Source organism: Pseudorasbora parva, chromosome 4 (assembly GCF_024679245.1).
Source record: "Pseudorasbora parva isolate DD20220531a chromosome 4, ASM2467924v1, whole genome shotgun sequence".
NCBI lineage: Eukaryota > Metazoa > Chordata > Actinopteri > Cypriniformes > Gobionidae > Pseudorasbora > Pseudorasbora parva.
In genome coordinates, this window is record NC_090175.1 from 38127576 (window position 1) to 38155561 (window position 27986).

The 27986-nt window shown below is 36.4% G+C and overlaps 1 protein-coding gene across 3 annotated transcripts; it reads right to left on the reverse strand.

Annotated features, from left to right (window-relative positions):
* Window positions 1-27895, reverse strand: ncapg (non-SMC condensin I complex, subunit G). 3 transcript variants are annotated; one of them, XM_067441689.1, is made up of 22 exons: window positions 27810-27895; window positions 27026-27140; window positions 26049-26258; window positions 25684-25912; window positions 25404-25549; window positions 25070-25154; window positions 23675-23870; window positions 19157-19306; window positions 18874-19014; window positions 14749-14872; window positions 14365-14454; window positions 14091-14276; window positions 9051-9161; window positions 8751-8870; window positions 8433-8654; window positions 6020-6201; window positions 5240-5402; window positions 4964-5134; window positions 4632-4758; window positions 557-601; window positions 410-476; window positions 1-314 (listed from the first exon to the last, which is right to left on the reverse strand). In XM_067441689.1, exons 2-22 carry the CDS (start codon window positions 27131-27133, stop codon window positions 191-193), a joined length of 2997 nt encoding a protein of 998 aa, XP_067297790.1. In that variant the 5' UTR covers window positions 27134-27140; window positions 27810-27895; the 3' UTR covers window positions 1-190. The 3 variants fall into 3 exon arrangements, with proteins under 3 accessions (XP_067297790.1, XP_067297791.1, XP_067297789.1); XM_067441690.1 differs by lacking the exon at window positions 27810-27895 and adding an exon at window positions 27516-27761; XM_067441688.1 differs by lacking the exon at window positions 27810-27895 and adding an exon at window positions 27412-27430.
* Window positions 27896-27986: the final 91 nt, after the last annotated feature.

The window sequence follows — 27986 nt, forward strand, 5'->3', positions numbered from 1 at the left end:
TTTAACATGACTCCTGCCCAAGGACAACCACTTGAATTACTGCAGATGCTGCATTGTAATGGACAAAGATTAAGGATTCAGATTCATTGTAAAAATACACTAAACATATAGCAACATGCAATTTTTCAAGTAAATCTGAAGTGGCTGTAGGATGTCATAGGACAACTTTCATCATAAGTAAAGCAGACTATTAACCATTGGCCTCTTGGTTTATGAGGGCAGTCAGATCCTGTTTGGTTTTATCCAGAGCAGCCATCTTGGCACGGCGACTTGGTCTCACTGATGGGGGCACTTCTGGAACATTCTCTTCATCACTATAGAAAGAATAGACACAAATAACAGACATCGATAAACAACATCCCAAATCCATTTGAGATTAATACAAAAACTAAAAATATTTGAAACAAACCTTTCATCTGAGGACTCTGCTTTACTGGTTTTCTTTGCATTTTTTGCAGTGGAAGATTTCTTTTGACCTGAAAAACATACTAAAAGCTAAGTACAATCATAAAAAAAAAAAATCAATTTTATCAAATGAAATTAAACTGTACGGTACCTCTTTTTGCACGTTTAGGTTTAGCCTCATCTTTGTTCACCACCTCTGCAAGGATGCAGAAATAGGTTTGTTAATGTAATCAGTACTACAAGTATAACCATATTAAATGGACAATATTTGCTTCCAGGAGTTTTTACCTTTACAGGGTATTTACAGCAATCCTTAAGTTAAATTTACTACTTTTTAATACCTTTTTTACTACCTTCAGAATATTTTTTAAAATCATCACGATACAGAATTGCAAGTGTTAATCAGCGACCTTTCTATTATTTACACAGATTTTGACATATATAACATACAAAAAAGAACAGATTTCGAATCGACACCAGGAGGAAATCTGTTATAAGGCACAGTAAAATAGATCTCAACATTCACAAAGGTTGGTTAAGGAGAAGCATTACTGCATGCACATTGGATTTCAATTAATAATTGGTAATTCAGCAATTAAATTATTTAGTCTTTTTTTCCAACAACAAAACCTGAGCCAAAAATTACATTTCTATAACTGTGATAAGCTGTTGAATTTAACAAAATACTAAAAACTAGTGCTGTCAATCGATTTAAAACTTTAACTAAATTAATCACACACTTTTTCTGTGATTAATCGCAATAAAAAAAACATTTGTGTACGTTTTTAATATAATAATTTCACAGTTAATCAAATTAATGTAGAAACAACATAAAGACAGTATATTTTAAATACTTGTTTAAATGGCATCTTTTTATGAATGAAGGCCAGTATTACTGATATTAATACAGCTAATGATTTTTATTTTATTTTTTTACATTTATTATTAGGTTTCAAAAATATAACAGTTTTTAATTTAAGTAAACTTAAAACAATGCTAACATCAACCCATAATAAATGTCATGTTTACTCCTGCCCTTCCTGTCTTAACAGTTAGGAAATATACAGAACTGTAATAAAGTTATCAAAGTTATATGCAGTCTGCACTGCATAAACTATAAATTAAATAGTTAATCCTTATTAAAGCTACAAAAGTTATTTAGTCAAGAGCAGCGGGTCATTTTCTCTGTTCCCTTTGATCTTTAAATTTAATGACAGGAAGCTTTATTGGCTGCTGTCCCTTTAAGAGCAGACAGGCACGCGGATCTCACTGTTTATATACTGTCTATGGATCGCGCCTCATTCTCTTTTTGTTCATTTTAGACTTTATATAAATCATTTAAGATTGCTCTTATAAGGATAGTCGTTGAAGATATGCCTTGAAGCAAGTCTAAAATAAAACGTAAGCCAGCCACTTCTGTTGAGCGCAGTGTTCTGAGATGATGCCGAATGACCACTGAATATGACGTCAGCATCAAACATACGTTGAGACGGAGACGAAAGCTCTTTGATTATGTGCCCAGATATGCTAAAGCCCATATTTAAACAAACTAACGCGAACGCAGATAGAATTTCAATCAGAATAGGACACCTGATAGTCTGAAAAAATAATACCTAATTTGGAAAAAAATAATACCTCTGAGACCACATTTAACACTTTTAATGGCCTTAAATTTAACAATTTTGATTTATCACTTTTTAATACTACTTAAAACCTCGTGGACACCCTGCTTTACTATATAAACATTGAACTGTCCATTTATACTTGAATTTAATAAATTGAAAATGAATTACAACTAGGGCTGTGCGATATTGAAGAAAAATGTGATATGCAGTTAAATAATACGATATTCGATATACGATATGATATTGCTATTAGTGAGTAAAATCTATTTAAATTATATTATACCAATTATTTAACTGAGAATGAAACCATTTGTGTTTCACATTCTTTCTGGGAAAAGGAAGGATTGCTAAAACTTCTGAAAGCGACCAGCAGTTTTTTGTTTTTTTAGCAAACATCTCACAAATCGTTCACGTTTTGGTGTGTGTGTGTCAGACAGCGCGAGACTGCAAGTTAATGTTTTTAGCAAATTATTGCATATGTCTTAAACGTCAAGCAAGTCCCATAAGTAACAGTCATGCACCCAGTCTATTCTCTGCTCTATGCATCAACCTAAAACTTACACTTTTCACAATGTTGAAGTAGCCTATTAAAATCATTCAGATATTGTGTCATTGCGATATGTACATTTGTGATATTTCGATATACTCCACAGCCCTAATTACAACTGAAAAATGGTACATTATAAACAATAAATCAAATAAAATCAATACATTACACAGTCAATACAATACAATTCTTCCAGTCTTACTCTGATTCACTATGGTAAGCCCATCATAAGAGTTTATGTTTTAGACCGGGTGGGAAGGTTTTCACTGGAAAATACGTACGTCTGACTCGCCCAGGTGTCTCGTCATTTCCAGCTACTTTTATGCGTGTATGATGTAGGAGTGCCATGGGCAAGTTGTCTTGTCTGGCTATCAACAGACCATTCTCAATTTAAAATTGAACACTGGTCTGGGAAATCTGCTCTGTATTTTCTACTGCGCAAAAGGCATGATAAACGAGCATTATTCAAATGACTGTATGCAATTGGATATTCCTTCAACCAATCAATTTTTTTTTTATAGAGTAACCACATGTTGAATCAATTTAGCCTCTCAAATCAGCTTTTGACTTGTCTTTCCTATAAAAAAGCCATAGATATAAAACACTTTTAGCATCACAATGTTAGTAAATTTAGCCTACTATTGCCACCACAGTAAAAGGCATTTTTAATGAGCTGAGGCAGGCTGATACTGCTAGCGGCTCTCGCAAACGAAGCGAACTAAACAATCTACACAAATAATTAAAAAAAAAGAACATGCAAGTTGTCTTATACCGTACACCTACGCAAAATGCATATAAATCCGGGGTATGCGCTCATTTACGGAATTCACATCAACGGAACCAAAAGATTCAAGATGCTTTTTTTTCAGCAGCTCATTTTAAATTCAAAGACCGCAATTTGGGAAAGAGCGACCGAAGCACTGGTAAGATCATTTAGTCTTATTTATTTTTATTGATGATGATTGTGTTTTTGTGAAGACTTAGGCTATTTTAAGTTTAATTTACGTTGGCTTGCTTTACTCATTTGGAGCGATGCGTGTTGCAGTAGCACCGTCATATCCATCTGACTACAACATATAGCCCATAACACGCTTACACGTTTATTTTTTTTACCGTTTGCCAGGACTAAAATTAACATGTGGTTTAAACAACTATATACATTTACATCTGTCCGGTTTCATCTGAAATGTTTTCATACCACCTTCTGAATTGGTTTGTTTAGTGATCAGAATTCAATAGGCTACGTCTCGAAAGAATCTCGGAAGGCATGTAGGCCTACTCCTGGTTATTTCGCAATCAGATAGATACCTGGTCTGAGAAAACGAATGAAAAAACCAGTTGTAAAAAGGCCATAACTCTAGCAGCTACACTGAAGAAACGCGTGCTGCTGCTGGCTCGAACTCTAGTAGCGTAGACCTGTGCGAGCCATGTCTTGACAGTCGTGTAAGCTATTATGGTCTTGTGTTGTTTCCACCAGCGCATTCGCTCATTGTTCCTTTTAATTACTTAAATAACTATAAAACGAAGGAGAAGCCTAAAAAAGGCCTGAAGCCCAGCCTGTGTTTTAGGTATGACGTGAAAATTGGCCCGAAGCCCAGCCCTAAGGGCATAAAAAAGTCAGGGCCCGTTGGACTCAGGCATAAATATTTATGAGTAGTAGGATTATCTCTCTCTCTTTTTTTTTTTTTTTTTAGATATGAGAAAAAACAATATTTATCCACATCATGCAACGCCGAAGCACAAGTGAAACAATGTTCTTCTGCAAAATTCATGCAGTTTTGTTACAAAATTTACTTCTAAATATTTGAATTAAAGCAACTGAAAAATATGAATCTGAATAAATTATCAAAATTAACCAATATTAGCTCAACCATCCACGCTCGCCTTTGAGACAGAATACTTATGCAAAACTATATATGACCAAGTAAGAAGAATGTTAGATGGATAAATAAAATTACACTAATAAAAACCTTTCCGAAACTGGACATTTTTTTTCTCTTTTTTGGCTTCAGCCACAATACATTTATGAACTTGGTTAGCTTGCTTGCTAGTACCTCCAGTATTGTCATCCAAGTTAAGCAAAGTTGTGTCCTGGTTACTGGCTGATTTGGAACAAAAATCCCCATTTAGCTGATTACAAAGCTTCTCAATAACTCTTGTACAGTACTTTTCTTTCACTTCCTGTAAAACACACACAAGATGGAGAGACAGTGATCACTTGGATTATAAATAATTAAATAATTACATACGTTAATTAAATATCCCATCAGTCATTTTGGCATTCATTTCTCCACCATTTCTGCTTAATTGGTTGTTTTTTAAATTTTATCCATTCTGCTCTTCAACCATTTAAATGTTCACAAAAAAATACCCACTAAAGCAGTACCTGTAAAATGTCTTTTAACAGTAGTTGCAAATCATGGTTGGCAGGTCCAGGTTCAGTGTTAATGTCCAGCCAGCTGAGAGTTTTACAGTAGAGACGCACCTCAGGAGCAGAAACGTCTCTTAAGATCTCATTACAAACACGCACTGCCAGGGAGTCATGCACAGACACAGCCTAGAAAAGAGATGTTTGATCATTTACACAATATTAACATTTAAGTGCTTTGAACCAAACCTGTTACTGTAATTTCTGTAAGCGTGCATGTAAGTTCAAGTGTACCTGTATGGCAGAAGGTTGCACAAGAGCACTGGGTCGTGTTAGTTCAACAAACAATTCAGCCACGTTGGATGTGTCGACTTCAGACAATGGAGAGGTTACGGGAGCATTGAACAGAGTTCTCATTGTTGGCAGAAAACTCTCCTCCAGACACTCTTGATTTGCTCTAGTGTACAACAATTATAGGAACAATTGTAAATATCTGGCTATGTAGTTACAACAGTCTGTTAAACTGTGGACCCAGTACAGGGTCCCGAATGAAAAATATATAGTTTAAGCTTTCAAATGGCACCACAAATGAGGGTCAGAGCACCTCCACAGACATTTAAAATTTAGACATGCATCACTTTGTCATTTGTTTAAGACAAAGTAACTTATTTACACTAAATTACTCTGTGACTATTTCTGCCTGGATTTGGCCTACCCAAATGTACAAGTTTCCCTTACCCACATACATTGGTATAAATACAAAATGTCTGTGTCATGTTACAAAAACCCTTTGAAGTTACATAAATCACTGCTAAAAGTTATAGTTGAAAGCTATAATTGAAAAAGTTTTGGTGTCATGGATTTTCAATAGTGTCACTGAGAAATCTCAGGTTTCATTAATAATGATAATTTGTGTTTCAAATATGAATGAAAGTCAAATGGTTTAGAACAACAGGATAGTGAGTAAAGAACAGAATTTTCATTTTTGGGTTAACTACCCCTTAGATTACTTAAACACCGGAGCAAAAATAGTGTAAATGTTTTAAGCGAGGGAGGATCTCCCTACATGTATACCTGCTGGCCCGGGCATATAGCTGTAAGAATACCCCCAGGCAATGGCGTAGTCTTTGGTCATCCTCCGTTACAGGATTGTACCACAATAGCACCAGACGGGACAGCAGCTTTGGACTTAGGATTCTTCCACAGTACATCAACTTGGCCAGACCCTCTGCCGTCTCTGTGCGGAGCTCACAGATCTGAAAAATTTAAATAGGTTTAATTTGGTAAAGCATTTACAGTACATTTAAAACACAACCCATTAAAATAAGAGTTTGGTTCAACTTGAAGAAATACAAACAAAAATATATTACTATTGTGCAATAGAACATACTTCTCAAAATAACAAAAATATAAATACAATTCATTTAAACAATAAAATGTTATTTGTCCAAGTTTTAATTTAGTGAATTTCTGTTGTGCAGATCCTTGCCAAAAAATAAATGGATAAAAGTTCTTTCACATTTTTATTTGATAAACATTAAAGGGGTGATGAATTGAGAAATCAACTTTCCCTTGAGCTTTTGATATATAAAAGGTAATTGTAATATAAGATGTTCTCTAAGTTTCAGAGCTGAAAACTTCCCTGTTAGTCAAAGAAAAGCTTTTATAGACACCAGGCCCAGCAAACGATCTTGTGCTTCATTCTTACGTCAACCTATATGTTGATAGGTGCGTGGGAGACAACCACAACTGATGATGATTCATGATTGGCTTAGACACGCACACGCACACACACACACACACAGGTCCAGGAGTAAGAGTGATGGCATGACATGTCCAAAACTGGAAGTATAAGCGCTACTTTTCCCTCACTGAGGTGAAAGGTAAGAATGTTTATGTAACTTGCAACTTATGCCCAGGAAGAGTATCTCTATATACCGCAGGGATATGCTCGTCTTTCTCGACTGTGCATACTATACAGTTCACTTAAGGCATATATAGACTATGTCTGCTAGGATACTCATCAAGATGGACATGTTGACATAATTCTTGTGTGAATTTGTCCGTTTAAGCGCAAGACTTGAAAGAGAACTCAATATTTTCGCGCTCTCGGATGATGCATAGCGGCAGACTTCTCACTTCTCACAAGTCTCACAGCGCGTCTTCACGCGAGTGATGACGGAGAAAAGGACTGGTCATATGCGCACATATGGCAGCACTCGCAAGCATTGAACAAAGTTTACAAAGAGATGAAACAGCTCGGTAGGTGAGGCGAGTTTACCGGCCACAACTCAAAATCAGCCGCATTTGGCTGGTGGCGGTGCTAATTTCCATCCCTGGCGCGCACGTTCCGAGCCGATCTCAGACTGAGCACCCCGTTGTTTTTTAATACTTATGGGGATGAAAATAAATATATTCATAAATACTTTTTGGAGTCAAACTCTTTTGATAAAGCTTGAACATAACACAAATGGTTACTTTCCCTGTTAACAAGTTACTTTTATTATAGAGTAATTCAGTTACTAACTCAGTTACTTTTTGGAACAACTAGTGAGTAAATATAACTAATTACTTTTTTAAAGTAACGTTCCCAACACTGCACACAAGCAAAACGATCTATAACAATGCAATACTATTACATAGTGTTTCACCGTTCCTGTCGGATCCAAATCCGGCATCTACCAGAGATTTGTTTACAAACGATCCCGCAGTGAAATTAATTGAACACCACTGTCTTCTCCACGTGAGCTGGAACTTCATTAAAAATAAAGTTCAACCACAAATCCCTAATATTAGGATCAGAAGGAAGCTTATGCAGCAACTGTGTTCTTCCACAGCCAGGAATAGCGCAATATCTTGCTATCTTCCTCTGCACGTTAAATGTTGTTGACCAGCTAGCACTTCGAGCTGAACAGCTCCATGAGTCGGTAGGCGAGGCTACTGGATTAGACGTTCAGTATAGGCAGTGTTTCGCCGCGCAGTGACGCAAGTATGAAGCACAGGACCGTTTGCTGAGCCTGGTGTCAATAAAAGCTTTTCTTTGACTAAGGAAGGAAGTTTTCAGCTCTGAAACTTAATGATATTCTTATATTACCATGATCTTTTATATATCAAAAGTTCCAAGGAAAAGTTCATCACCCCTTTAACATGCTTGCCTCCTCACAGCATCTCTTCCCTGATGATATGTACAACAGAGTTTCACTTTGACATGCGTACAATAGGGAAGAAAATCGGAACTTAAATTTCATGCCGACTTTAAAAGGTGCAACAAAATTATAAATGTACGCTGTCAACTCCACTTTTGTGCTCTTTTTTTTTTTGCCTCAGTCTGTTTATTACAATAGGCTTCCAATAATTATTTATATTTTCAGCTGTTGGGTTTAATTTTACTGGTGACAGCAATGCCAAAGTTCCAATAGTGTACCTATGAAGGTGCAGGAAACGATTTCTGAGTGTGAAAGTGTCTAAAGTAATGGATATGCAGTACCTCACTATCAAGGAATTCTGAAAGCATCTTCAGAATGCCCTGGACGGTACTCTCCTCTTCAGCTTGGTCAGGTTGTTTGTTACTGTTGTCTGGTGAGTCAGGTGCTTGGGAGGTAGGAGGAGCAGGCTTGTCTTGCAGAATGTTAAGGCCATTGAGCAGGAGCTGATCAATGAGAGCTCGGAGAGCACTGATCCTAATTTTAGGCTCGTCTAGCTGTGTGATCTAAAACACACAAATAAATCATAAAAAAAAAAAATTTAAATTCCCAAAGCTTGAGACAGTGAATTTGGTCATCTTTAACAAAAGTGTTTTAAATACCTGCAAGAGCAGCACAAGGTGTGTGTTGGCGAGGTCTTTACTATGGAGAGCAGCAGTTCCCAAACAGATGACAGCCATGTTGCGCACAGCAGGGTTAGGATTGGACACACTTGGCAGTACCTAGGAATGAGAACGCAAATTGAAGTTATATTCCCATAACTGCAGCTCCAGTTGAGCACTGCAATGATTGTGTGTCCAGTAACCAAAGTGGCTTGTGATAAAAGTACCATGCAGACCAGTTTTTTTTATACAGCAGAAAAGCAAAATGGTTATTAATGCTTTTATGAATAAGTACTGTACCAGTGATTCTATCAGAGCATTCATGGTAGGGCAGATTCCTCTCTTGATGTTCATTTGCTTGAACAACTCGGCACACATTGTCAGACATTTCAACAAAGTCTCTGGGTCACTCTGGGGAAAAAACACATGACATACAATTACATAATGTAAGATTAGGGATGGGTATCGTTAAGGTTAATGGTATTACCATTACCGATACTGCTTATCGATCCGGGACTTTAACGGTATTCTAATAGTTTTTTTTGTTATACAAAATAGATTTTAGATTTGCTGCTGCTAGGGTGCATCTAGATTAGGGATGTTGCGGTGACGGATTTTTTCCACTGGTTAATCGACGTGTAAAACGGTAATCCCGGTGTCACCGGGGTTGCGTGTCAAGGATTTCGGGTGGCCGAAAATGTGCAGACGTGCACATGTCCCAATTTACTTTCACTTTAATAAGCGGCAATTCAGTAGCATTTGAATTAATCAGGGGTTAATTTATTTTATTCTTAATAAAAATACACAAAACAATAAGACACTTCCTTAGATTACACACCTCTTTATTGCAAAATGAATAATAACTTAACACACCATGCAAAAACTAAACAAAAGCACTTATGAAACACCTTTAAAGTGCATTTATTAACAAAACAAACCACTGCACACATCGTGCAAGTATCAAACAAGAAATTATATATTTTTTAAAATCACTATTCGTTAAATAAAGTGCCTGCCTTTTTCAGCAAAACAAAAAAACAAACACAGCACAACCATCGAATATGAAATGAACAAACATCAAAAACTCTGTTAAATAAGGTAGCCTACCCGAATAATCACTGGACACTTATGCAAAAAAAAAAAAAAAACTAATATAAAAATTAAACTCACATTAAGCTGTTAAAAAAAAAAAATGAGGTAGGCATATTAACTGCATACACCGTACAAAAAAAATTATAAGTAGGCTAAATGAGAAACAATAAAAGAAAAACCTTCATTTTAAATTGCAACAGAGAACAAAACGTGATCACACTGCTTGTTGCATACATGCTTACATATTCCTGGCCAAAAAAGCCAACATATGTACCATTTCTGGTTTCAAAAGAGATCTTGTTGGGGTGATTATGTTTCCCATCATGCTGAACACTCTCTCGGATGTGCAGCTTGTTGCACAAACAAAGATATTTTGTGGCTACTTTTGCCAAAACGGGGAGCCTATTTTGATTTCTTTCCACAACACCAGAGGATCTCTGGAAAGGTCTCTGAAAGATTGCTTTTCAACAGTATTAAAAGTCACCATTTCTTTGCATATGTATTTCGACACTGCGTCAGTCCCTCGCACTGTCCCTTTTATATTTTGTGCATCGCGCAAATGCACCACTTATCGAAGGCTGTGTTTGTGTGTCAGGCTTTTGTGGTCGTTTTTTTTTTCCGCTGGACCCATCTTGGCCGCTTCATTTTTGTGGTGTGCTTGAAGATGTGCGTGTAAATTCGAAGTGTTACCTCTGGATGCTGCCACTTTCATCAGGCAAAGTTTACAGGTTGCCTTGTTAACGTTTTCAGGTTCCCTTTTGGCATTTGGTTTGAATCCAAAATATTTCCAAATAGGTGCTTCTGCATTTTGCTTTGAAACCAGATCTTCCATCATCCTTTGCCAGTTAGCTTGCCTCACGCTCCTCAAATGATAAATGAAATCGGACACCTGCTGCTTTACTGCGGCGCTCGTTCCGCTTATGCTAAATTACGAAGGCACGTAATCACTAACTGAATTAAGTGCTTTATTGCTATAGGCTAAAACTTCAACACAATGGGGACGGTGCAGGTCGAGGTGGTCAAGTGCTATGACCGGTAGGTGGGTTAAACACTGTGTATCACTGGTAACACCGACTATCGCAACAAGCCTAATCTAGATTTCTAGGCTACACAACCAGTGATTATTGTAAAATGCAGTCTCTACTGTCGCTAAATTGTGGAATGTGTTTGGTAATAAATAGATAGAACTATTAAAGGCACAATAATCCACGCAAGAGTTTCCAGCTTCAAGGCAGCTTATGCATGTGCTTTGAAACCGATGCAACTCGCACATTATAGTAGTTTAGGCTTTGTGTGACCCACTCAGAAATCGTTTCCTGCACCTTCAAAGGTACACTATTGGAACTTTGGCATTGCTGTCACCAGTAAAATTAAACCCAACAGCTGAAAATATAAATAATTATTGGAAGCCTATTGTAATAAACGGACTGAGGCTAAATCATCGAATACACACAACAAATAGCCTATATTAAAATGACCGCTGGAAGAGTATTAACTTCTGTGTATCTGCATTCGGTCTTAAAGGGGCAGCATCTAATAAACCTTGACGATTGTGTCATTAATGTGAATCAAACCACAAAAGGTGAAGAGAAATATACTCACAGCTTTACAAAGCCTTAATCTATTAATTTGTACAGTGAAAACTATGCAGTGTTATTTTATATTTGATCATTAAATACTGATTATATAGATTATGATTATTAGTCTTTTGTAGGCCATTACCCAAACAGTAAAGTTAGTAGACCTTCCTGAAATTAAAGCACCATATTTTATTTGTATCTGTTTTATTGTATATATTTACTGTATTTGTTTGTACTTTGTTTCTTGTTCTTATTTTATGCATATATAAAACAAAAAATGCCTGTAAATGCACTGGTGATAGAGGTTTTATATTTGTTTTGTTTAAACATTGCTGTTTATTTTGCTATAGATGTTTTACATGTTCAGATTACAATGCAATGTTAATTATTTTCTTAATTTATTCTTTTAATTATAATAAAGTCACAAAAAGAACCAATAAGAATAACGTTAAAGTACCGGTTCGATAAGCAGTAAGAGTAGTAATACGGTTAAAACTTTAACTATACCCATCCCTAATGAATATTGCTGTGTAGATGTCTTCAGGCCAGGACTATTATCAAACGTGAAGTTTAAGGCAGACTGGTCATTGTATGCATGAGACAACAACTTCCCGTTTCATGCCATAAAAATCGCACACATTAGCACTTAGCCAAGTGTTGCATAATTTAACATGTTGTTTCTAACATGTTTGGCACTTCCTGGTAGCCTGACATCGTCATACTCAATTTTAGTCAGAATATTAGTCTGAAACTGCTCCATTGGGCTGTAATTATGGGGCGTGTTTCTACCGAACCAGAAAAAGACCTCAATTGGATAGACCTACAACCAATCAGAGCAACAGAGCGACACATTACATTAGTTGTCAAATGTCAACAGAACTCAACTGCACTGTGTTGCCAAGTGTGTGGTTTTCCCTAGGGTTGTTTTCCATGTCCGTGGGTTGAAGCGAAGCGACCTCAAATATGTGATATATAGACCTAGGAATGCGAATTTTAGCAGGCGCCCTTGCCAAAATAACGCCATTTTTCCCCGGAGAACCCCACAGAGAAGCTATTGTTGTGGGCTAGTAGTTGGTGGGTTTTGTTGTAAAAACTTGGCAACCCGGTCTGCATGCACGCTGGAATAAACAATCTTTGGTAAAAAAAAAAACACCACACCTTTTTAACACCTTGTGTGAACTTTGGGGTGGTACTCGGTGTGTTTCCACCGCAGGAACCGGGGTCTAAATGAAGTTCCGGGTAAATATTTCCCCCTCCGAAAGTCCCTGCTTGCGAGGTAGTACTTTTTCAAAGGTAGTACTTATTCAAAGTTCAGGAACTTTCAGGGGTGGGACTTGGGTGCTGAACATACTGATTTGTTGAGCTCACGCAGCATTTTATTTCAACTGGCATTTTTAAAAGCATTTTGTGAGGTTCGTTCTATGTTCAGTAAATATCAGTCTTGCTCGGCACGCGTTCGTCTGAGCCACCGGTCAAAGTCCGTAATGACATACGTGGTCATTTTAAATCTAGCTTTATGAGCTTTCAGAATTGCAGGTCTTGTGGACTTACAACGGCAGCCACATGTGCATATCCCTTAAGTCTACGAGACCGTAGGGTGTCCCATTCATTATTTTAGTTTTCAGTAGGGTGCTAGAATGCACCCCCTTTGCGCACTTCAGCTGAGCCCGCAAGTTTGCGAGCTAGGTAGTGGACTTTACCCCGCAGTCAAAGCGGCACTGTGTCATGAAAGTGCAAACTCAGAGGGAGACCGTACAGGTTTAGGGTGCCATTTAGGATCCAGACATAGTATGCCTAACTTACATCTTCCCATTTCATGGCAAAACATTGAAATTTGCCAGGCCGCCACAGACACGCCCTTCAACATAAATGGAATGTCGAAAAGGCCTTTAGATTAGACTGACCAAGTATGATGTCGATCTGATTAAATTACTAGGAGTTTGTTAAAGTACAAGTACATCTGGAAATGGCAAAAATTTTGTAGAAAATTCTAAATATCTCACTTCCTGTTGGCTCTTTAGCCCCCAAGGACTTTTTTTGTCATTAAATGTAATCTGAATCCTGCAGCGTGTGTGCTGTGACATTCGCGCGGTGACTCACTCATTATATTGAACAGACATGTTCAGTAATTAATTGTAGGGTCTGTTCTCTAACTCAGTCACAGTAATCCTGTAGCGGCATTCTGGGAATTGTAGTCTTTCATCCCCATGAGACAAATACATTTTCTGTATTTTCTCAGTCTAGAAGGCACCAAATTGAAAAATAATTTCACATTTCTACTACATTAATGACCCAGTTTAAATACAGATTCATCTTCCAAGCACTGAAGTACTCCTTTAATTGAAATTTTGTAGCTGGTGCTAACAAGCCATTTTGCCACACCCAATTCTGAAACCCATAACATGCACATTTTCATCAGTTCTGACACGGGTGCAAAGGTTCATGAGTTTGAGCACATTTAGGTCCTTAAATGCGATTAATTTCAGAGAATAAAAATAATAATAATGACAGGCAAGAAGTTACTATATATATATATATATATATAGTTCTTTGAGGAATAATAAAAAAAAAAGTTCAATAGAACATTTATTTGAAACATCATAAATGTATTTACGGTCATTTAAAAAAAAAAAAAAAATTTGTATGAGTGTCTTTGTACATTTTTTACCTTTTCCACACGCTGCTCCTTGATAGTTTCAGCAGGCTGTGAAGCCTCAAGGGCAAGCTGGTTCTTGAGCTCTTCCAGCTGAGAAATGGAGTCTTTCAGCTCAGCTGCACGACTGAAGTCCTGACAGCTGATGCACTCTTCTAGAGTCTGTTTTGCCTCCATTATCTGCACTCTCACTTCAGCCAGCTATATAAAAAAATATTTTAAAATGATGTCAATCTAATGCAATCGGTTAATGCCATTAAGTGTCAGTGGTTTACAAAGTTTTACTCACTCTAACTTGTTTTCTGCGTTTTTCATTCTCATCCACAGGTTCAGACATGGGCAAAATGGGCTCTCTCACATCAGAGATTATTTCAGCAACCTGATTAAAATACCCACACATACAAAACAATTAAACCTTCAGTGAACTGCTGTAGAGACACTTGACTGCATAAATCATCAGATCTCAAATGCCACATTTACATAGTCAACCAATTACATTTTTTCAGCCAACTGCCACCGATTAATCTAGTTGCATGCATGAAAAACATCTGAATAAGATATTTGTGGCACCTGATTCAGAGGACTACACTGATATAATCTCAGGACTACACTGATATAATCTCAGGCTGCCACAAACAGAAGATTTTTTTCTATTGTTCTAACAGGGACTGACCATCTGAATTTTCTGTGCGTCATCTCGTAGAATGCCAATCAGTTTCTCCACCAGCAGACCAATTAGAGACGTGGGTGTGTTGGGCATCACAAGAATCTCCTGGAGCACTGCTACCATGCGTTTTCTAGAACAATTAATGTGAAGATTGCACATTACACATCAACCCTCTGCGGACTCACTGAAGCTCGAGTTGCCATTGGCTAGTAATTTTACTTGCCAGACTTTTTACATTGAACGTAACAATGCAAATGAAAGAATTCAACATAAATATATTTCAATAAGATACAAAAACTGAAATAGGCATGTTATCAAATGTAAAAAAAAAAAACACTCCATAGTATTTATTCAAGTTACAAAAGTTACTCAGTAGTAAACAAGTCATTTTAACAGTATTGTGTTAAAATTTAAAATTGTGTTAAACAGTATTTCAACTTTTGTTGTTTGATTAACGTTAAAAATAGACAGCAGCATGTAAAGTCTAAGTCATAATGCATAGATCTACTATACTGACAATGTTACAAATGCGTTTTCCATCTTGACTACCGTAATTCCCCAAATAAAAGCTTATAGTCAATTAAACAGCAGGCCTCTGATAGTGGCCGGGGGCATGGTCAGCACTAGGCATGTGCCGATATCAATTTTTCATGTTGCGATTAATTGCTGAAGCTTTTATCACGGTATACGATATTGTCACGATATTGAAATAAATTGCAAAAAAAGTGTTGTCATAGCATAACAGCTTTAAGAACTATTTTTGTAATAACAAAAATAACAATGTTTAAATACAATAATACAATGCACCAAAATATATACAGCTCTGGAAAAAAATAAGAGAAATCAATGTTAAGCGGTCTTAATTTTTTCCAGAGCTGTAAAAGTACAATTTTTAAACAGATTAAAGTGCAAAAGAATTAGGCTATAAAGAACAACAGGTAACAAATTAATATAAGGTCTCATTATTTAATGCATTAACTAAGATTGAGCAATAGCTACATTTGTTACAGAAAGTATAATGTTTTTGGTAATGTTAGTTAAGAAATACTGATCATTGTTAGTTTTATCTTAGGTCCATTAAAAATGTTGTTATTAAACAGTAACTAAGAAATTAACATTATTTAGAATAATTAATTCTTTATAAGTATTTTTCATTGTCAGTTCGGTAATAATGAATTAACATGTTAACTAATGAAGTCGTATGTCTTTTGGACAAATAATCCAAAAAATTCTAATCATTAGGGCATGTTGAAGTCCAGATTAAAACAATGTTTAAATTTGAAAATAAATAGCCTATTAAGTCTTTAAGTATTAAGTATTTGGTGCTGTGATGAACAACATTGAGATTACAAAAACGAATGGCTGTTTTAAATACTTCACTAGCGCTGTTGCTTTTGTTTGCGGGGTTTCCATAGCCAAGAAATCTAGACGCACCCTAACGGCAGCAAATCTAATCTGCCCGCGAGTGTCATCTAGCAACTCTCAATACACTTCTGAGCTGTAATCCCCTAACTCTTGCCGGGCCAATCACATCGTGTATAGTTGTGCAGTTGATCTATTCTGCAGTTGATCAGCGCCCTCTGCTGTCATTGAGTGGCACTTCATTAGTGCGTCTCCTTCACTTTTTCATGTGCTTCTCATTTACATCTGAGCGCGTGTTCCTTTGACGCAGAATACAGCGGTGTTGAGCATTTATACGGTTGATGGGCAAAGTATTCTTGAGTGCATTATAAAAAATTTAATAATTGTTATTCAATTATTATTTACGATTTTGAAGTGCCCACGATAACAATATTGTGCATATTCATTTTTGTGATATCGAATTACCAAAAATCGGCACATGCCTACTCAGCACGAAGAAATAAAGGCCGGTCTCAAATAAAGGCCAGGGGAAAATGTGTGGATAATCTTTTTAGGGCTGCACGATAATGGTTAAAATGATAATCCAGATTATTTTGCTCAAAATCATAATCACGATTATTCTGTCAAAAAGTGTAATGTAGTTGGTCATTTTACACATTGTTTACCAACCTACACTTCACCCAAAAGGCCTGTAGGTGGCACACCGACTTCATTTAACCAACTATGATAACTTTGTTAGATGGTAAATCAATTCAAAACACATGGTTTTAGTGTTTATAATAAAACAGAATATGAACACCACGTGTTTAATTACGTTGTTTTCCTCCTATAGAAAACCGTTATAAAGAAAAAGCTTAACGTCACTTAATAGCCTATACTAGTGATATTAAAAGATCAAATTCTACACTAACCAATTTTTCTGTATAGTATGTTTTATTAGTATTTAATGTTTACTAAGTTTGGTCTTTTAATGTCACTGTAGCCTACATTAAGCCACGTTAAGCTTTATCTTTATGGGAGGAAAATGTTTAATTAAACGCGTTGTGTTTATATTCAGGGCTCATCTGCTTTTCTGTACTTTATTAGTATGGTGTTCACTACGTGTGGTTTGTTAATAACACTGTCTTCGTTAAGCCACGTTAAGCTTTTTTTTCACATTTTCATCTAAGTGTTTGAGAACGTCCTAGTGGCAATATCATTTTCATTGCCTAGTAGTTTATCTTCTTTTTCTTTCGGCTGTTCCCTTCAGGGGTCGCCACAGCGAATCATCTGTAGTAACTAATCACCTAGTAGTCTCTTCTATAGTTAACCTAAAAACTTTGTAGGGATTGCTCTGTAAATTAAAATGAGAATATAACTGATGCATTTATGCAATTTAAAATAGGCTACTGTAGTCTATGAGAGATTCAATGTCTGTGAAAATACCATGTCGGGCAGGTGTCTTTTTTGTCTTAATCTGCATTTAACTTAAAATATTTTATTTTGTACAAGAAAACAGAGTAGGCTTCAAAATAAACTATGTTGATGAAATATTGTAAAGTGGTCAGATGAACTAGGCTACACATGCAAAATCAAAATTGAATATCGCAGAGAAAAGCGCGTGCAACTTTTGAAAGTGTGGATGAGTAATTAGTTGGGTCAGAACAATAAGGAAATTATAGTTCTTTTTAAGTAGAAAGTTATATTTATGTAAAGAAATATATTAAAATAAAAAGTGCTTAAAAGTGCACAGCTCTTCTTAAGTGGAAGGAAGCTTTTTTTCCCTCGTGCAATTATATATAGCCTAGAAGGCATGGAGTCATTAATTGGGTTAGAAAAATAACATTTATGTAAATGAATATATTAAATTAAAAAGTACATTTAAAGTACACAACACTTCTTAATGGAAGGAAACTTTTTCCCTCACGTGCAACCTATTTAGAAAGCACTGAGTAATTAGTTGGGTAAAATAACAAAATTATAGTTTAAGTATAAAAAATATTTATGTAAAGAGATATAGTAAAATAAAAAGTGCTTGAAAGTACACAACTCTTAAGTGGAAGGAAGCTTTTGTCCTCATGTGCAACCAATAGCCTATAGAAAGCACCGAGTCAGGTTAGTAGGCTAAAATAACTGCACGTGCAACCTATATAAAAATAAACCATGGAATAAACCCATGTTAAATAAGCCACATACCATCTATGTAGATATCAGAGAACAATTTAGCATATTGTTTCAAATCATTCTAGGGGACATTTAACATTCATGCAGGACTTGACAGGAATGCCCGATGGCCAAAAGTTGACACTGACAGTTCTGTCAACTCTTGGCCATTGGGCAGTCCTGTCAAGTCCTGCATTTAGATCTAGCGTATCTTTACGTGGCATGTGTAAAAGCAGCTCTCCTTCTCTCACAATGAGTGTGCAATGGAGCGTTAAGCTCATCAGGCAATTAAATTATATCTGCACTAAACTTATTTTTTGCTTCTAACTCAAATCAAAGGTGACTGAAATTGTACAATTTACCAGCCAACATTAAATACATTTTATTCGCCTATCATGAGATTTGGTCACATATGAGAGTGACTTACTCGCATTGTAGAGGGTTGCACAATGCACATTTTATGTGAAATCAATGCACAGTTACAAAAATAAAACAGTACTTTAAGGGCGTTTAAATAATACAGAAATAAAGGGAGGAAACTGACCATCAAAAACTAAAGACAATCATTGTCTAAAATGCTTCCTCTAAATTAAATCAAAAAGAAATCAGAGTACTGAGAACTCAGACCTGCCGCCTTCTTCAGAAGTGTCCAGACACCCGACAAGCAGAATCAGCTGCTGTCCAACAAACTCTTTGGTCATCACCATCTCAAGCTGTGTCATATCAGCTCTTTGCTCCTCAGACAGTGGAGTAATGCTCTTTAGATAACTGAAACAAAAAGGCTTCCCTGGTTATCTGGTTTATCATTTACAAATGTTTAGTGACAATAACTCAATTCCAAAAGAAAACCAAACACATGGAAGAATTAGAAATACCAGTAACTCAATTAAAAGAAACAAGAAAAATTTACCTGTATAGATACTCTGCAAAGATGGCCGCCTCAGGGAGTAACTTCTCCATTAATTCCTCACCCTCACTTCCTTTACTCTTGACAAACTCACACAACGCTCTCCAGTACAACACATTTTCACATGACAGGGAGTCCACAGTAATTAGTTTCCTGTGCAGAAACATACACATTTTAAAATAATTATTGCTGAAAATGGCCCAATGCAGATATACTGGCAGGTAGTGTGTAGGCACTGCAACCCGTAACTTAAAAGGATAGTTCACTCAAAAATGAAAATTCTGTCATTTACTCACCCACATGTTGTTCGAAACCTGTATGAGTTTCTTTCTTCTGCTGAACACAAAAGATGATATTGGGAAGAATAACCGAGTAGCAACCAAGCAGATAAAACAACCATTCACTACTATAGTAGTAGGGCAGCACGATTAATCGTATTTTAATCTTGATACCGATATTTACTTCACTTTCTCATCAAATCTTCTGTCCAATCAAAATGCGCTCTAGAATCTAAAGCCCGCCCCCTTACACTGCTGAAGCTGAGGCTGAAATCGGTCAGTTGTTAACACACATTTACTAATTTCTACATGGTGAAAGGCACATAGCACTCTATATATGTGATAGGAAATGATTCAGTGTAAATATGCTTTCATTTGAGGCAAATAAAGTTTTCACATTAGTTTCACACACCACAGCAGTGCACACACTCCAACGGCTCTGGTTTAAATTTAAACTACAGACACGAGAGCGCAGCGCGTATTATATATGCGCGAGTCCGCGCAGACAACAAACATATCGACCCATTTGAATTCTGCACAGAATGCTGCATTTCAAAGCGATATGGAGGGGATTATGATGGTAAACAGTGTTAGAGGAAACTGGTTGGGCTTTACCAAACAGAGAAGGTCCGCTCTTGCGCTCTAGACAAACTGTATATTAACGAAACGCTATTGGCCGTTTCAACACATTGAATAATGCGGCGTGTTTCAAGGCACTTCAGTGGACCTTTAAAATGATATACTTTCTTCCCAGTGTTTTACTTAATCTGTGCAATCTGGCAACCATCTTCAGGCGCTCCCTCTAAATGCAGATGCGCTGATGATCTAAAAACAAACTTGCGCTGGAGTTTAGCGATCTCCAGTGAAATCCTGCTTCAGTGACAGTGTCATACAGCAAGTCTTTGTTTGTTCACAAGACACTTGTGCTATCTGTGTCTAAATCTGCCATGATCAAACCTTCAGCGATGAATTTCAACAAATGCACGTAAGGATCTCCACCTTATCGTTTGCAGAATAAACCCACCTTTGCAACCGATGTGACAATTCAATCAGGAAAAGGAACCTAGTTTAGAATTATTGGAAATAATAGTACGAGTTTTGCCATTTTTATCTTTTGAAGTTCAAAGAGGTTTTACCAGTTTTATAATGTCAATCAGTTGAAAATGGTATTGCCACTGGTCATTTCTAAAACGCTTACCTGAAAATGTGAAAAAAAGCTTAACTTGGCTTAACAAAGACAGTGTTATTAACAAACCCCACATAGTGAACACCATACTAATAAAGCATAGAGCCCATGTACAGAAATGCAGATGAGCCCTGAATATAAACAACGCGTTTAATTAAACATTTTCCTCCCATAAAGAAAACACTTAACGTGGCTTAATGTAGGCTACAGCGACATTAAAAGACCAACTATAGTAAAGATTAAATACTAATAAAGCATACTATACAGAAAAATTGGTTAGTGCATAATTTGATCTTTTAATATCCCTACATAATAGTGAAGTTAAGCTTTTCCTTTATAACGGTTCTACTGGAGGAAAACACTTAACATGTAATTAAATGTGTTGTGTTTATATTCTGGGCTCAACTGTTTTGCTGTACAGTGTATGGTTTATGATTTTTACAGAATTTGGTCTTTTAATATTACTGTCAGTGCATTAAGCCACATCAAGCAATTTTCACGGTAAGCGTTTTAGAATGGCCTTTTGGGTGAAGTGTAGATTGGTAAACAACATAACCCTTTTTGACAGAATAATCATGATTATGATTGAGCAAAATAATTGTGATTATTTTTACCATTATCGTGCAGCCCTATATAGTAGGGTGAAAAAATACTATGGTAGTGAATGGTTGTTCTATCTGCTTGGTTACAAACATTCTTCCAAATATCTTCATTTGTGTTCAGCAGAAGAAAAACTCAGAAGAAAAACACAGGTCTGGAACAACATGAGGGTTAGTAAATGATGACAATTATAATTTTTGGGTGAATTACCCTTTAAAGCATAATGTAATAATCACATAACTTCAAAATGTACAGACAGTTTTGCTAGTAAATAATAAATATTTATTTCAACCGAATGAGTATATTTGGATAATACACATTTATCTAAAAGCTTAACTATAGCACTTTTATAGGTTTTTAAAGGAACTGTATGTAAGAAATGTATTTCAATGAATCATAAAACGGTCCTGATATGTCACTAGACATTAAGAAATCATGTTAATTTCAAATACTTGAATACTTTAATATAATAAAAATACTTTAATATAACTGACAACAGTTGTCCGGCCAGGATATTGTCATTTAAAAGTTGTTGTTGCAGCCCTCAACTGATGTTGATATGCTGTGTTTTGGGCTGAAGCTCCACCCTGCACCTATCTACCAATCACAAAGGCAGTAGTGTTTAGGCATCCGGGGTTGCCAGATGTGCTCTAGTTACCACATCTGAAGATCTACAAACATTCCTGCTAGATCCTGTAGCCTATCTGGCAACCTCGAGTCAGGGGGGAAGGGGAGAGGGGATACACCTCCAGTAACCGTTTTTCCACAATCTTACATACACTTCCTTTAAAAGCCAGTAGTTTACCACCATTTCTGCCATTAGTGACTGGCAGGCCCACAACGGATCTTCACACATATCAAATTTCTAGGGCTGTCAAAATTAACGCGTAAATGCAAATTAATTTTAACGGCACAAATTTTATTTACACGCGATTAATGCAGCGCACATTTTCTGTTTGATCCATGGCCCTTAGTTGGAGAAATTGAGATCAGCCATAGACGTAAACGATGCAGCAGCAAACATTAATAGGGAAAGAAAAGGGTTAACAATAACATTACACTGAAACAAGTGCAGTTACAGCCAACATAGGCAACCATATATTCTGCTTAACTTTTATTAGACTCCAGGTCGAAAGAAAAGTGTGTTTTCATTGAGCACATTCTCTGCAGTCTGAGTGCGATGCACTGCAAGCTCTCTCTCACTCATATGCAAGGTAAATTATTAACACCATCCCCACTTACAGTACACGCGTTTTATTGGCCCTCATTTATCAATCTTGCGTCCATATTGATAAATCTCAAAGTCACTGTGGTTTTGGGTGTACGCTGGAAATTTGGTGTACGCACTTTTGATAAATGAGGGCCATTGAATCAAATACATTACAATCAGCTGAAACAAATTCGAAGGTTACTTTTATAAACAAGAGCGCTCCCAAGTCCAGGCCGATGAATCCCTTAGCATTACGTTCTTGTTCTACTATTCTCTCTCTCTCTCTCTTTCTCATTGTCATTTGAAGGGCGGCACGAGCTGAACGTGTATGTGTGTGCGCGCAGTTCACGCTTATATCGTCAGATCTTGCGGGCTATATTTAATATAAAAATAATAGTCCAATCAATCGCGGGTCGATGAGAAATAAATCATTGTGTTTGTTTGATAAAGACGTTTACAAGCCCTGTGATCGAGAGAATCATTCTGGTTGCCGATTCTCCCTCATTCTCTCCTCTCCGTCATGTGGGCTGACAGCGGAGCTTAAGCTCATTAAATATGCAAATATTATCCAATCCTAGCCGAGGGTGTTTACTTCCAAGTCTCCAGTGCTGCATGCCCATCAGAACCCAGTGTTTTGGAGAGAGCCTCAAAACCAGTGTAGAAAATAGCCTATTACTTATTAGTTATGATGTTTTTGAATGTAAAAACCACACGAATATCATTAGTTGACCTCAGACAACAGTATAAAATCAAATTAAGCCAGTTCATGACACCTTTAAGCTTAGGCTGTGACCTTTGATACCCGTTTAGTCTTCATGCTCCGAGTATTGTTTCACTAATAATAAACGTACATTTGCATAAAGCATGCATATTTGTCCATGCCCATGTTGATTAAAGTATTAAAAACTTAAAACATTAATTTAAGTTACATTTAGAACTGATAAAAATGTGTGATTAAATTGTGATTAATCGTGAGTTAACTCATGACTGTGTAATTAATTGTGATTAAATATGTTAATCGATTGACAGCCCTACAAATTTCCTATGCCAAATATGGGAAAAACTAGCAGAAAGTATATGGTAACATTTGCTTGAATGCAGCTGAAAGTACGGCCTCTACTGATAGCTGAAAGCAAAGCACAATGAAAACGTATATATGTGTTTGTTTCGAAATTTTTAATTCTGCCGCAAAACTGCATTGACTCATCAAGTAAGTGTGTTTTGGTGTTTAGATTCAAGTAACTAACCTCTCATCCAGCCTGATACTGTTCTGGAGAAGGTCATCAGGGTTTGTTGCCATGGAGAAGATGGCATGTAAGGTAGTCACTGCAGTTTCTGCACAGTTCTCTACATCCAGTTTGTGTAGCAACTGCAAAACATCTCCCTGCAGCAAGCGAAGCCAAGCAGGCAGCAAATGGGTCTTGATGACCTCCTTTACCGAGTCTAAGGGAGATGGACATGATTTGTTTTTTGGCTCTTACCAACACGGCTACAAGTTGACAAGTTGCTCTTGTCAGCAACAAGGCTAGCATAGCATAAAGAATAAAAGATATACCGTTTACAAAACTATAATATAAATCAGTAAACTAAGATAATATAAGATAATAAACAAAAAAATCTAAATACATTCAGGTGATACTTTGCAAAGTTTAATTTAGTTTGTTGTCTGACATTATCAAAGACACTGCAGTTCAGTAAGATGTTTGGTAGTAAAAAGGATTTTAAACAAGGGAAGACATAATGAGTTGTTTTCCTTATTAGCTGAAGAACCCCGCGTACGAGTCTTTAATGACCCCAGTTGTCACCTAAAAAAACCCAACAACTTCATGCAAAGACAGAGGACTTTGTTTTTAGGAGACAATGGCACATGGACTCAATACATGTGTACCAGTGGCAAAGCTGTTTTGATTTGCAGACCACCCAATCAAAAGTTGGTCATTTTCCAAATATATGTATGAAATCATTTAAGAAACAACACAAATTATAATAAACTATTATCAGGCTATAACTTTTCAGTTAAAAGAATGATTAAATACAATTTTCCATGGTCATTTACAGGTGATTTTCTAATTTGACCTCTCCATTTAGGTGCATATCATATCGCTTGCCAAAATGAAACATTAAATATGATTAGTCCGTTTCTGTTAGTCCCTCACAAAATTGTGGCTTACAAGGTTGTAAAACTTGTAATAGTAAGAATTGTGCATTTCTGAAGTTGAATTTGAAAATGGAAAAGCAAATATCAATCAGTTGATATTTTAAAAAGCCTAAATTAGAAATTGTACTGCTGCAAGAAATCAAGGCTAGCTTGTCTATGTTGCTGCAGATCCATTAGTCTGCATTTACACTACAGCACTTAATGCAGTTCTGTTTTGGCAAATGTTTTGTCCCATCTGGTGCTACGGTTATCACAGTCAATCATAGCAATTTCAGGAGTTGACTGGCGAAACAATGTAACGGATTCACTTCAGAAATTATTATTTTTTTGACAATTTGTCATGCAGCTTTTCACACGCAACACTTTGCCTACCCTATTTTATAAAGGCCCACCCACTTGTGGCCTCACCCTGATACATTTCTGTTTTCACCCCTGATACAATTGGACTCTTAGACATTATCAACAAACACCACAATATCCTTACCTGCAGTGTCACTGAGACCTTCATGTAACAGACTCACTCTCTGAGCAATGCTCAGAGCTCGAATATGCACTTTCTCTGCCAGCACCTGAGGCACATAAATAAATGCAAAATTGTATTTTTTGCACACACTACCATTAAAAGATTTGGTGTCAGTAAAAAAAATAAAAAAATAAAAAATAAAAAAGAATGAAATTAATACCTTTATTCAGCAAGGATTCATTAAATTGGTCAAAACTAACAGTAGAGTAAAGGATATTATTCCATTTTTTGCCAATTCCAATTATTCCAAACTTTCACAGGTTAGTCAATTTGGTCATTTCTTAAACATTTTTACCTGATAAGCGAGTTTCCTGACTTTCTCTTTGACGTCTCGTGTGCGCTTGTAGATTTTAGAGAGCGTAGCAGCTGAGGGAGCGATGCAAGACAGCACAGCACGTCGAACCTCAGGGTTTGAGTCATTTTCCAAAAGCAGAACATAAGCTACAAAAAAACAATTAATCACATTTACATTCCTTAGAAAACTATCGTGGATCAATCTTGAACATTAGCAAGTTATGTAGGGACTATAGCTCAATCTCCTTTAGTGTGAGTGCAAGTATGAGCATTTCGAGTACCTTTAATAGTGGGACAGTCAGAGTTATTAGGGTCCTGGAGTCTGGCCATGGCCAGTGCTGCCTGAATCCTGACATTAGGGTATTTGTCTGTGACTCTGACCAGCATCGCTTCATGGATCCTATCACACAGATCATCGTCGACCTGAGCATTCTCACTCAGACTGCCCAGCAACTTATTCACCAGCTGACAAACACGAAACCGCACCGCATGGCTGCTTGCACCATGAGACTGAGGGGGAGATAAAGATGGTAAAGAAAGATGGATAAGAAATCTAATGTAAACAACAGTACACTATAGTATGAAGTATGATTTCCATTGTCCTTTTTTTCCCCTAAGCTAAATGTCTGCATAGGAGTGACCCTACCTCCAACAGGAAGTTGAACAGAAAGTTCAAAAACTCATTTTCCTCATCTTCCTCCACATCATCCTCTTCATTGACAGGCGTTTCAAAACTTGCAGCAAACTTGGTGACAAATTCAATGACATTCTCCACTGCAGGCTCTCGGGTGTAAATGATCATTACATACTTCAGGCAGCGAATGAACTCCTCATGGAATTCGGTCTTATCTTCCAACTACACACAGAGTTAAAAATGACCTCATTCAGAAGATTGCCAGACAAGATGTTAGAAAATATCCCATGCCATGCAAACACACTACCATTCAAAAGGCTGGGGTTGGTAAGATTTTTTTTATGTTATTAAGGTCTCTAATATCCACTAAGGCTGCAAAAAAACAAACAAACAGCAAAATGAACTATTATAATACATTTAAAATAAGTTTTCTGTTTATATATATATATATATATATATATATATATATATATATATATATAATATATATATATATATATATATATATATATATATATATAACAAATATATATATATATATATTTGTTTTTTTGCATTGTATTTAATATATTAAATACACATATTATATATATATATATATATATATATATATATATATATATATATATATATATAAATGTATTTTATTCCTGTGATGGCAAAGTGCAATTTTTTAGCAGCCATTACTTTAACTTTCAGTGTCACATGATCCAGAAATCATTTGGTGTCAAAACATTTCCCATGATCATCAACTTTGAAAACTATGATGTTGCTCAATATTTTGTGGAAACCCTCATGCTTTATTTCAGGATTCTTTGATTAATCTAAAGTTCAAGAGAAAAGCATTTTTGATTTTTTTTTCGTCCCCTTTTTTTAAACAATTTAATGCATTTTTCCAAAATAAAAATATTAATTTGTCAAAGACTGACCCCAAAATTCTGAACGATAGTGTACACTATAAAATCCACATAACGATACATCTGCTGTACCTTATCATATCTGGTCTTCAAACTTGCAACAAGTTTTGCCTTGTTATTATGAGCTTTCTGTGCGCGCCGGAAAGCCTCTTCAATCTCCAGATCAGCGTCTCCAGTCATGATGTTGCTAAGACACAAAAACAAATTACATGTCAGCCCTCTGGAGTGAATGAATAAGATTTGATACACGTTTACATATCCAAAACACCCATTAATTTCAGACCGATGCTCAAAAGGAATACAGCATACGAAGGACACCTGCTTAAACATGGAAGTTATTCATTTATTTGTTTAGTTGTTTTAGCGTTAACATTAGCTGTTAATAACACTTCACAGGTTAAAGTTAGTTAGTCACAACAGATGTCGATAACGTTAACTCAGCCCGACAGAATCGTTACCTGATCTTTCCTCCACCCATTGGACACTTTTAATGATCTAAATAAAGAGTTATTCATTACATAAGTTAAGATAGCATATAACGTTACGACACAGCAAGATTTACATCAAACCCAGATGAAATTGCTGGTTTACACATCTATGTTATTGCCCTTAATGAAACCGATACAGGTATGTGTTTGTGGGTAACGTTAACTTATAAAACAAACGACATCGCGTCGATAAACTGATAACGTTAGCCTCGACAGTTAGCAACAACACAAACATCTGACGAACTGACTCATAATTATAATATTAAACAAATTTGCAGAATGTTCATCATTGCTAGCATATATGCGTAAATCTTGTTTTTTTATCAAGAAGTTTTGAGAAAAAAATAACACTTTAATCCGCAACGTACCCGAAGGAAGTCGATTTCGAGCCTTCTATCTTGATTAACGAGCAGCGCCACTTTTCAAAATGTCTCTCGCGAGAGTTACGTAGAACCGCCCCCTTCCCCTGGCTGCCAATCACAATGAGGCTGCCTCCTTCAATACCATGAGGTTTCCTGTAGGGGGCGCTGAGAGGCTAGTAACAA